General features: G+C 45.9%; 1 protein-coding gene across 1 annotated transcript in view; it reads right to left on the bottom strand.

The window, feature by feature from the left end:
• Positions 1-13,005, bottom strand: part of LOC122927693 (sialic acid-binding Ig-like lectin 14) — a 173,584-nt gene that overhangs the window by 19,657 nt on the left and 140,922 nt on the right. The window contains exon 8 of the mRNA XM_044279788.1: positions 10,815-11,072. Within this exon, the coding sequence (XP_044135723.1) occupies positions 10,815-11,072 (258 nt within the window). The remainder of the gene's footprint in view (positions 1-10,814; positions 11,073-13,005) is intronic.

Genomic DNA, 13,005 nt, shown 5'->3' with positions numbered 1-13,005 from the left:
ACCCGATCCGAACTTCGTCCCGAACCCGAACCCCATTGAAGTCAATGGGGACCCGAACTTTTCGGCACTAAAAAGGCTGTAAAACAGCCCAGGAAAGAGCTAGAGGGCTGCAAAAGGCAGCAACATGTAGGTAAATCCCCTGCACACAAATGTGGATAGGGAAATGAATTAAAATAAAAATTAAATAAATAAAAATTAACCAAAATCAATTGGAGAGAGGTTCCATAGCAGAGAATCTGGCTTCCCGTCACCCACCACTGGAACAGTCCATTCTCAGATATTTAGGCCCCGGCACCCAGGCAGAGGAGAGAGGTCCTGTAACAGAGAATCTGTCTTCATGTCAGCAGAGAATTAGTCTGCATGTCATAGCAGAGAATCAGGCTTCACGTCAGCCACCACTGCAACAGTCCATTGGCATATATTTAGGCCCAGCACCCAGGCAGAGGAGGGAGGTCCCGTAACAGAGAATCTGTCTTCATGTCAGCAGAGAATTAGTCTGCATGTCATAGCAGAGAATGAGGCTTCACGTCAGCCACCACTGCAACAGTCCATTGGCATATATTTAGGCCCAGCACACACACAGGCAGAGGAGAGAGGTCCCGTAACAGAGAATCTGGCTTCATGTCAGCAGAGAATCAGTCTGCATGTCATAGCAGAGAATGAGGCTTCACGTCAGCCACCACTGCAACAGTCCATTGGCATATATTTAGGCCCAGCACACACACAGGCAGAGGAGAGAGGTCCCGTAACAGAGAATCTGGCTTCATGTCAGCAGAGAATCAGTCTGCATGTCATAGCAGAGAATGAGGCTTCACGTCAGCCACCACTGCAACAGTCCATTGGCATATATTTAGGCCCAGCACACACACAGGCAGAGGAGAGAGGTCCCGTAACAGACAATCTGGCTTCATGTCAGCAGAGAATTAGTCTGCATGTCATAGCAGAGAATGAGGCTTCACGTCACCCACCACTGCAACAGTCCATTGGCATATATTCAGGCCTAGCACCCAGTCAGAGGAGAGAGGTCCCGTAACAGAGGATCTGGCTTCAAGTCAGCAGAGAATCAGTCTGCATGTCATAGCAGAGAATCAGGCTTCACGTCAGCCACCACTGCAACAGTCCATTGTCATAAATTTAGGCCCAGCACCCAGGCAGAGGAGAGAGGTCCCGTAACAGAGGATCTGGCTTCATGTCAGCAGAGAATCAGTCTGCATGTCATAGCAGAGAATCAGGCTTCACGTCAGCCACCACTGCAACAGTCCATTGTCATAAATTTAGGCCCAGCACCCAGGCAGAGGAGAGAGGTCCCGTAACAGACAATCTGGCTTCATGTCAGCAGAGAATTAGTCTGCATGTCATAGCAGAGAATCAGGCTTCATGTCAGCCACCACTGCAACAGTCCATTGGCATATATTTAGGCCTAGCACACAGGCAGAGGAGAGGTTCATTCAACTTTGGGTAGCATCGCAATATAATGGTAAAATGAAAATAAAAATAGGATTGAATGAGGAAGTGCCCTGGAGTCCAATAATATATGGTTATGGGGAGGTAGTTAATGTCTAATCTGGACAAGGGACGGACAGGTCCTGTGGGATCCATGCCTGGTTCATTTTTATGAACGTCAGCTTGTCCACATTGGCTGTAGACAGGCGGCTGCGTTTGTCTGTAATGACGCCCCCTGCCGTGCTGAATACACGTTCAGACAAAACGCTGGCTGCCGGGCAGGCCAGCACCTCCAAGGCATAAAAGGCTAGCTCTGGCCACGTGGACAATTTAGAGACCCAGAAGTTGAATGGGGCCGAACCATCAGTCAGTACGTGGAGGGGTGTGCACACGTACTGTTCCACCATGTTAGTGAAATGTTGCCTCCTGCTAACACGTTGCGTATCAGGTGGTGGTGCAGTTAGCTGTGGCGTGTTGACAAAAGTTTTCCACATCTCTGCCATGCTAACCCTGCCCTCAGAGGAGCTGGCCGTGACACAGCTGCCTTGGCGACCTCTTGCTCCTCCTCTGCCTTGGCCTTGGGCTTCCACTTGTTCCCCTGTGACATTTGGGAATGCTCTCAGTAGCGCGTCTACCAACGTGCGCTTGTACTCGCGCATCTTCCTATCACGCTCCAGTGCAGGAAGTAAGGTGGGCACATTGTCTTTGTAGCGTGGATCCAGCAGGGTGGCAACCCAGTAGTCCGCACAGGTTAAAATGTGGGCAACTCTGCTGTCGTTGCGCAGGCACTGCAGCATGTAGTCGCTCATGTGTGCCAGGCTGCCCAGGGGTAAGGACAAGCTGTCCTCTGTGGGAGGCGTATCGTCATCGTCCTGCCTTTCCCCCCAGCCACGCACCAGTGATGGACCCGAGCTGCGTTGGGTGCCACCCCGCTGTGACCATGCTTCATCCTCATCCTCCTCCACCTCCTCCTCATCCTCGTCCTCCTCGTCCTCCAGTAGTGGGCCCTGGCTGGCCACATTTGTACCTGGCCTCTGCTGTTGCAAAAAACCTCCCTCTGAGTCACTTCGAAGAGACTGGCCTGAAAGTGCTAAAAATGACCCCTCTTCCTCATCCTCCTCCTCCTCCTCCTGGGCCACCTCCTGTTCCATCATCGCCCTAAGTGTTTTCTCAAGGAGACATAGAAGTGGTATTGTAACGCTGATAACGGTGTCATCGCCACTGGCCATGTTGGTGGAGTACTCGAAACAGCGCAACAGGGCACACAGGTCTCGCATGGAGGCCCAGTCATTGGTGGTGAAGTGGTGCTGTTCTGTAGTGCGACTGACCCGTGCGTGCTGCAGCTGAAACTCCACTATGGCCTGCTGCTGCTCGCACAGTCTGTCCAGCATGTGCAAGGTGGAGTTCCACCTGGTGGGCACGTCGCATATGAGGCGGTGAGCGGGAAGGCCGAAGTTACGCTGTAGCGCAGACAGGCGAGCAGCGGCAGGATGTGAACGCCGGAAGCGCGAACAGACGGCCCGCACTTTATGCAGCAGCTCTGACATGTCGGGGTAGTTGTGAATGAACTTCTGCACCACCAAATTCAGCACATGCGCCAAGCAAGGGATGTGCGTCAAATTGGCTAGTCCCAGAGCTGCAACGAGATTTCGCCCATTATCACACACCACCAGGCCGGGCTTGAGGCTCACCGGCAGCAACCACTCGTCGGTCTGTTGTTCAATACCCCGCCACAACTCCTGTGCGGTGTGGGGCCTGTCCCCCAAACATATGAGTTTCAGAATGGCCTGCTGACGTTTACCCCGGGCTGTGCTGAAGTTGGTGGTGAAGGTGTGTGGCTGACTGGATGAGCAGGTGGAAGAAGAGGAGGAGGAAGCCGAGAAGGAGGAGGTGGCAACAGGAGGCAAAGAATGTTGCCCTGCGATCCTTGGCGGCGGCAGGACGTGCGCCAAACAGCTCTCCGCCTGGGGCCCAGCTGCCACTACATTTACCCAGTGTGCAGTTAGGGAGATATAGCGTCCCTGGCCGTGCTTACTGGTCCACGTATCTGTGGTTAGGTGGACCTTGCTACAGATGGCGTTGCGCAGTGCACACTTGATTTTATGGGATACTTGGTTGTGCAGGGAAGGCACGGCTCTCTTGGAGAAGTAGTGGCGGCTGGGAACAACATACTGTGGGACAGCAAGCGACATGAGCTGTTTGAAGCTGTCTGTGTCCACCAGCCTAAATGACAGCATTTCATAGGCCAGTAGTTTAGAAATGCTGGCATTCAGGGCCAGGGATCGAGGGTGGCTAGGTGGGAATTTACGCTTTCTATCAAATGTTTGTGAGATGGAGAGCTGAACGCTGGCGTGTGACATGGTTGAGACGCTTGGTGACGGAGGTGGTGGTGGTGGTGTTGGTGGTACATCCCCTGTTTGCTGGGCGGCAGGTGCCAACGTTCCTCCAGAGGCGGAGGAAGAGGCCGAGGCGGCAGCAGCAGAATAGGCCGAGGCGGCAGCAGCAGAAGAGGTAGCAGGGGGAGCCTGAGTGACTTCCTTGGTTTTAAGGTGTTTACTCCACTGCAGTTCATGCTTTGCATGCAGGTGCCTGGTCATGCAGGTTGTGCTCAGGTTCAGAACGTTAATGCCTCGCTTCAGGCTCTGATGGCACAGCATGCAAACCACTCGGGTCTTGTCGTCAGCACATTGTTTGAAGAAGTGCCATGCCAGGGAACTCCTTGAAGCTGCCTTTGGGGTGCTCGGTCCCAGATGGCGGCGGTCAGTAGCAGGCGGAGTCTCTTGGCGGCGGGTGTTCTGCTTTTGCCCACTGCTCCCTCTTTTGCTACGCTGTTGGCTCGGTCTCACCACTGCCTCTTCCTCCGAACTGTGAAAGTCAGTGGCACGACCTTCATTCCATGTGGGGTCTAGGACCTCATCGTCCCCTGCATCGTCTTCCACCCAGTCTTGATCCCTGACCTCCTGTTCAGTCTGCACACTGCAGAAAGACGCAGCAGTTGGCACCTGTGTTTCGTCATCATCAGAGACATGCTGAGGTGGTATTCCCATGTCCTCATCATCAGGAAACATAAGTGGTTGTGCGTCAGTGCATTCTATGTCTTTCACCGCTGGGGAAGGGCTAGGTGGATGCCCTTGGGAAACCCTGCCAGCGGAGTCTTCAAACAGCATAAGAGACTGCTGCATAACTTGAGGCTGAGACAGTTTCCCTGGTATGCATGGGGGTGATGTGACAGACTGATGGGGTTGGTTTTCAGGCGCCATCTGTGCGCTTTCTGCAGAAGACTGGGTGGGAGATAATGTGAACGTGCTGGATCCACTGTCGGCCACCCAATTGACTAATGCCTGTACCTGCTCAGGCCTTACCATCCTTAGAACGGCATTGGGCCCCACCATATATCGCTGTAAATTCTGGCGGCTACTGGGACCTGAGGTAGTTGGTACACTAGGACGTGTGGATGTGGCAGAACGGCCACGTCCTCTCCCAGCACCAGAGGGTCCACTAACACCACCACGACCATGTCCACGTCCGCGTCCCTTACTAGATGTTTTTCTCATTGTTATGGTTCACCACAACAACAAATATATTATTTGGCCCAATGTATTGTATTCAAATTCAGCGGGATATAAATTTGAGGCCTAGTATTTAGGCGCTGGGTGACCGGTATGGATTTAGTGACAGAATTAGACTTGGAAATGCACAGAAGCGTGTGTGTGAAGTTATTCTGAATGACCCTATGTGCACCTTCAATATTATATACCCTTTTAGGGATAGATTTCAAATAGCTCTGATATAGCAGAAACCACTAAATTATGAAATTGCTAAATTGGGAATTGTACTTCAACCCAGAACAAAAAATGTGCTTTGACGGACACTAAATATCTTGCCCAGCAACAACAGTACAGCGGTGGGTAACGAGAGATTTAGAGGGATTTAAATTTGAGGCCTAGTATTTAGGCGCTGGGTCACCGGTATGGATTTAGTGACAGAATTAGACTTGGAAATGCACAGTAGCGTGTGTGTGAAGTTATTCTGAATGACCCAATGTGCACCTTCAATATTATATACCCTTTTAGGGATAGATTTCAAATAGCTCTGATATAGCAGAAACCACTAAATTATGAAATTGCTAAATTGGGAATTGTACTTCAACCCAGAACAAAAAATGTGCTTTGACGGACACTAAATATCTTGCCCAGCAACAACAGTACAGCGGTGGGTAACGAGAGATTTAGAGGGATTTAAATTTGAGGCCTAGTATTTAGGCGCTGGGTGACAGGTATGGATTTAGTGACAGAATTAGACTTGGAAATGCACAGAAGCGTGTGTGTGAAGTTATTCTGAATGACCCTATGTGCACCTTCAATATTATATACCCTTTTAGGGATAGATTTCAAATAGCTCTGATATAGCAGAAACCACTAAATTATGAAATTGCTAAATTGGGAATTGTACTTCAACCCAGAACAAAAAATGTGCTTTGACGGACACTAAATATCTTGCCCAGCAACAACAGTACAGCGGTGGGTAACGAGAGATTTAGAGGGATTTAAATTTGAGGCCTAGTATTTAGGCGCTGGGTCACCGGTATGGATTTAGTGACAGAATTAGACTTGGAAATGCACAGAAGCGTGTGTGTGAAGTTATTCTGAATGACCCTATGTGCACCTTCAATATTATATACCCTTTTAGGGATAGATTTCAAATAGCTCTGATATAGCAGAAACCACTAAATTATGAAATTGCTAAATTGGGAATTGTACTTCAACCCAGAACAAAAAATGTGCTTTGACGGACACTAAATATCTTGCCCAGCAACAACAGTACAGCGGTGGGTAACGAGAGATTTAGAAGGATTTAAATTTGAGGCCTAGTATTTAGGCGCTGGGTCACCGGTATGGATTTAGTGACAGAATTAGACTTGGAAATGCACAGAAGCGTGTGTGTGAAGTTATTCTGAATGACCCAATGTGCACCTTCAATATTATATACCCTTTTAGGGATAGATTTCAAATAGCTCTGATATAGCAGAAACCACTAAATTATGAAATTGCTAAATTGGGAATTGTACTTCAACCCAGAACAAAAAATGTGCTTTGACGGACACTAAATATCTTGCCCAGCAACAACAGTACAGCGGTGGGTAACGAGAGATTTAGAGGGATTTAAATTTGAGGCCTAGTATTTAGGCGCTGGGTCACCGGTATGGATTTAGTGACAGAATTAGACTTGGAAATGCACAGAAGCGTGTGTGTGAAGTTATTCTGAATGACCCAATGTGCACCTTCAATATTATATACCCTTTTAGGGATAGATTTCAAATAGCTCTGATATAGCAGAAACCACTAAATTATGAAATTGCTAAATTGGGAATTGTACTTCAACCCAGAACAAAAAATGTGCTTTGACGGACACTAAATATCTTGCCCAGCAACAACAGTACAGCGGTGGGTAACGAGAGATTTAGAGGGATTTAAATTTGAGGCCTAGTATTTAGGCGCTGGGTCACCGGTATGGATTTAGTGACAGAATTAGACTTGGAAATGCACAGAAGCGTGTGTGTGAAGTTATTCTGAATGACCCTATGTGCACCTTCAATATTATATACCCTTTTAGGGATAGATTTCAAATAGCTCTGATATAGCAGAAACCACTAAATTATGAAATTGCTAAATTGGGAATTGTACTTCAACCCAGAACAAAAAATGTGCTTTGACGGACACTAAATATCTTGCCCAGCAACAACAGTACAGCGGTGGGTAACGAGAGATTTAGAGGGATTTAAATTTGAGGCCTAGTATTTAGGCGCTGGGTCACCGGTATGGATTTAGTGACAGAATTAGACTTGGAAATGCACAGAAGCGTGTGTGTGAAGTTATTCTGAATGACCCAATGTGCACCTTCAATATTATATACCCTTTTAGGGATAGATTTCAAATAGCTCTGATATAGCAGAAACCACTAAATTATGAAATTGCTAAATTGGGAATTGTACTTCAACCCAGAACAAAAAATGTGCTTTGACGGACACTAAATATCTTGCCCAGCAACAACAGTACAGCGGTGGGTAACGAGAGATTTAGAGGGATTTAAATTTGAGGCCTAGTATTTAGGCGCTGGGTCACCGGTATGGATTTAGTGACAGAATTAGACTTGGAAATGCACAGAAGCGTGTGTGTGAAGTTATTCTGAATGACCCTATGTGCACCTTCAATATTATATACCCTTTTAGGGATAGATTTCAAATAGCTCTGATATAGCAGAAACCACTAAATTATGAAATTGCTAAATTGGGAATTGTACTTCAACCCAGAACAAAAAATGTGCTTTGACGGACACTAAATATCTTGCCCAGCAACAACAGTACAGCGGTGGGTAACGAGAGATTTAGAGGGATTTAAATTTGAGGCCTAGTATTTAGGCGCTGGGTCACCGGTATGGATTTAGTGACAGAATTAGACTTGGAAATGCACAGAAGCGTGTGTGTGAAGTTATTCTGAATGACCCAATGTGCACCTTCAATATTATATACCCTTTTAGGGATAGATTTCAAATAGCTCTGATATAGCAGAAACCACTAAATTATGAAATTGCTAAATTGGGAATTGTACTTCAACCCAGAACAAAAAATGTGCTTTGACGGACACTAAATATCTTGCCCAGCAACAACAGTACAGCGGTGGGTAACGAGAGATTTAGAGGGATTTAAATTTGAGGCCTAGTATTTAGGCGCTGGGTCACCGGTATGGATTTAGTGACAGAATTAGACTTGGAAATACACAGTAGCGGGTGTGTGTGAAGTTATTCTGAATGACCCTATGTGCACCTTCAATATTATATACCCTTTTAGGGATAGATTTCAAATAGCTCTGATATAGCAGAAACCACTAAATTATGAAATTGCTAAATTGGGAATTGTACTTCAACCCAGAACAAAAAATGTGCTTTGACGGACACTAAATATCTTGCCCAGCAACAACAGTACAGCGGTGGGTAACGAGAGATTTAGAGGGATTTAAATTTGAGGCCTAGTATTTAGGCGCTGGGTGACAGGTATGGGTTTAGTGACAGAATTAGACTTGGAAATACACAGTAGCGGGTGTGTGTGAAGTTATTCTGAATGACCCAATGTGCACCTTCAATTTTATATACCCTTTTTGGGATAGATTTCAAATAGCTCTGATATAGCAGGAACCACTAAATTATGAAATTGCTAAATTGGGAATTGTATTTCAACCCAGAACAAGAAATGTGCTTGAACGGACACTAAATAACTCGCCCAGCTACAGCACTAGGGACAGATTTAGCTGGATATAAATTTGAGGCCTAGTATTTAGGCGCTGGGTGACCGGTATGGATTTAGTGACAGAATTAGACTGGGATATGGCCAAAAAATAAACAGACTATTGCTGGTTAAATGCACTTGGTGTGACAGCTTCACCCTGATGTAGGCTTTAGCCAAAAAACAACCACACCATTGAGGGTTAAATGCACTTGGTGACAGGCGCAGCTTGCCCCTGATTTTGTATATGGACAAAAAATGAACAGACTATTGCTGGTTAAATGCACTTGGTGTGACAGCTTCACCCTGATGTAGGCTTTAGCCAAAAAACAACCACACCATTGAGGGTTAAATGCACTTGGTGACAGGCGCAGCTTGCCCCTGATTTTGTATATGGCCAAAAAATGAACAGACTATTGCTGGTTAAATGCACTTGGTGTCACAGCTTCACCCTGATGTAGGCTTTAGCCAAAAAACAACCACACCATTGAGGGTTAAATGCACTTGGTGACAGGCGCAGCTTGCCCCTGATTTTGTATATGGCCAAAAAATGAACAGACTATTGCTGGATAAATGCACTTGGTGTGACAGCTTCACCCTGATGTAGGCTTTAGCCAAAAAACAACCACACCATTGAGGGTTAAATGCACTTGGTCGCAGCTTGTGCTGGCGCACCACAAGACACAAAATGGCCGCCGATCACCCCAGAAAAATGAGACTGACAAACGGTCTGGGCAGCCTAAAAACAGTGAGCAATTGAGGATCAGCAGCTCAATGATCCACAGCTGCAGATCGATCAGTTAATCAAGTCCTTTGGAGGAGTTAATCTGCCTAATCTCGCCCTACTGTCGCAGCCGCAACCTCTCCCTACGCTAATCAGAGCAGAGTGACGGGCGGCGCTATGTGACTCCAGCTTAAATAGAGGCTGGGTCACATGGTGCTCTGGCCAATCACAGCCATGCCAATAGTAGGCATGGCTGTGATGGCCTCTTGGGGCAAGTAGTATGACGCTTGTTGATTGGCTGCTTTGCAGCCTTTCAAAAAGCGCCAAGAAAGCGTCACAAAAGCGCGAAGAAAGCGACGAACACCGAACCCGAACCCGGACTTTTACGAAAATGTCCGGGTTCGGGTCCGTGTCACGGACACCCCAAAATTCGGTACGAACCCGAACTATACAGTTCGAGTTCGCTCATCCCTAGTCATCAGTATCTGATCGGTGGGGTTCCAACACCTGGGATCTTCACCGATCATCTGTTTGAGAAGGCACAGGGGCCCTGTGGACTTCTCATAGCTTAGCCTAAGCCACTGACGTCCTGTTCATCAGTCATGTGGTCTAGGCACAGCACAGTCCTCCAGCAGTTGCATCACCAGTGAGCCCCTACAAAGTTGATTCTACATGCCCTGTGCAGCCATTTTGTCCAACACAACAGGCAAAAGTGTGTGTCTTTCACACAACAGTATTACCCCTTGTCTTCAGAGATACTACCTTAGGAAGCGCTGTGTCTTTTTTAGTGTGTCTACTGTTTTCCGGTTTTACAAAAATAAATGTAATTTTATAGTAATAAAAAGTGTTCCATCATTTTGTAATATACTTTGTGTCAATTTCTCACAGTATTTAAGATCTCTGCTTACAGATGCTAGCACAGGTACATGGCTCCAATTAGCAGGAACATTAGCTATGGAGCATTTTCAGCTGCACAGGGGCCCTGGGACCCAACACCTATCAGTAGTAAAGGCCCCCCTATGTATAATCATGTTAAAGAAGCTTATACCGAGGAGACACAAGCTTGTCCAGTCTTGGTCTGGAGAAGAAGAGGCTCACTCACAGCTGACTTCTGCTGTTTGTATCCACCCTGGTAGGCTCATTATAAAGGAGATCTCTGATTACTGTGACAAGCCATGTACCAATGTGACCACCTACTAACCAGGATGGATATTCATCCTAAGACAGTAAACTATTAAGGTTCCCAATTAAACTACAGAAAGGTTGAGGTTTTCAAAATCCTAGACTCCAGCTAAATCTCCATAGTTCGGTGCTGTACAAAGACAGAGAGCATCTATAGTTCAGTTCTAATGATACAACTAGTTTTACCAGGTTTTTCTCCAACTTGAATCCGTCGTTCTATCAACCCAATGGCATTCCACGCCAGGCATCTGTAGACGTCAGAGGTTGATAATGTCACGTTTATAATTGCTGATGATCCACTGTTATTCATTTTCGGTGATTCCATATCTACTTCCCCCTTTACCCAGACCACAGTAGCATTTGGGTTAGCATCAACATTGCAGACAAGGGTCAGCATCTCAGTTGGATCAATAACCACTGGTTGACCAGATGGACGTTCTCCACCTGCAAAAATTTTACATGTGACAAATTGATCGGTGGCTGCATTGGTGCGGTGTGCTTCCCATTAATTTCTATGGGACATCAGAAAAAAGCAGAGTGTGCTGCTTGCATGCATGCTCTTCTTTGCTGGCATCATTTTAGATATAAGTGGGGCTTCTATGGTGTATTGGCTACAAATACGACTCACCTGATTCTTCAATTGACAGCCCGAGGGAGTTCAATGTGACACAACATTGTAAAAACATGGCATAACCTAGACCCAATGAGGTAGATTTCTCAAAATTGACTACAGCTATCAGACATTAGTGGCATGTCTTAGTGATATGCCACCAATGTGTGAGATGACCCAACCTTTTTTTAAGGGGTTGTCCCGAGAAAAATCTATATCACCAAGTTACAGGATAATTGACAAATGTTGGATTGCTGAGGGTTCAACTGCTGGGACCCTCATTAATCTTAAAAATAGGGATCCCTGAGTTCCCTTCTTAGAATGCAGTAGTGATACCCATGTAGTTCCACCTCTCCATTCCCTTCTATGGGACTGACAATAGACAGTGCTCCACAAGTCCTACAGAAGTGAATGAAGTTCTGTATCAATATGCATGCCACCACTTCATTCGGAGAAGGGGAATCCTGTTCTCGGGATTATTGAGGGATCCAGCAGTTGGACCACAAAAAAATAAATCTATGGATACTTTTTCTACGATATTACCATTGTAAGTGCAAAACAAAATTAAAGACTGTGGACACCTTTGGGGTCTATTGTTTTTGATTATTATTGAGCTAAAATATTATTTTAATTGGCCTTTGTTAAAAATTGACATCACCTTTCTCTGATAAATCAAAATACCAGAGTTCCAAGATTTTCCTAAACAATGGTAGGGGGTGGCCTACTTCTATAAACCATGGCAATCAGTTGTAATCTGTAAACCCAGCTGCCAGAGGTCAATTCCCCTGCACACCCACCATAGGGGAACTGAAGCATTACACAGTTCTCATTGACATCAGTAAATGGGTATTATAAGGACATAATGGGTCCCCCTGATATGCTGTTAAATAGATTGATAAAGCAGAATGGCTAGAATGGGGCATACATTCAATACTTAGTTTAGAAGCCATTCTTATGGGTTTGTGGCCAGATTTTAGCCAGCAGTGTAGATTAAGTTGAAGATCCTGAAACAGAAACCATAGTGTGACAATGCTGGCTGTTCACAAGATAGAAAAACTGGTCCTTCGCCTATAGCGTTCACTTTTCCTGAATACAGTACTAACCGTATACCTCGTTACTTAGATATCTCCAGGACTTACAGTAGGGCCAAATTACAGTATATACCAACCAGATGGTTGCAGGAAAAATATATTAAGCACGTATGAACAATGGCAGGCAACAAAGTTACAGAAATAAACTCACTAATAGACAACAGGAGCCAAGTGACAATGGCAATGGATGAAGGAGATGGTAGTCTGTCAATAAAGCAGACGGGAGAAGACACTGACATTCAGGTAGACAGCAGTAAATTGCAGGGGACATGAAGACACTACTATACTGAGACTGCATTGCAATACCAGTTAGACAGCCAAGATGAATCAAAAACCAACTCAGCAAACAAATTACAGCATTTAGCTGTAGCAATGAACGGCAGGAGAACCACAGGTCATATGACACAATCACACAACACTAATAGAACATGATACTACAAATCTGCACAGAAGCTATGTTATCACCAGCACAGAAGAGCAGAAACATTTAAAGGAAGGATAACCAATCAAAAACGTATCTGTATATTAACCACACTAATCAAGGGGATAATCTGACCCAAATTCAGGTGTAAGGCAGTTGCTTAGCAATGTAAGGAATCTTAGTATACAAGAGAAGAAGAGGCAGCCCGGAATTCTCTGTTGCTCGTAGCACGGAGGTCATGTCTACCAAGGGTGT

The sequence above is a fragment of the Bufo gargarizans genome, chromosome 1 (assembly GCF_014858855.1).
Source record: "Bufo gargarizans isolate SCDJY-AF-19 chromosome 1, ASM1485885v1, whole genome shotgun sequence".
NCBI classification, from domain to species: domain Eukaryota; kingdom Metazoa; phylum Chordata; class Amphibia; order Anura; family Bufonidae; genus Bufo; species Bufo gargarizans.
Note: the sequence above shows the minus strand (reverse complement) of the source record. Positions and strands in the feature narration are given on the sequence as shown.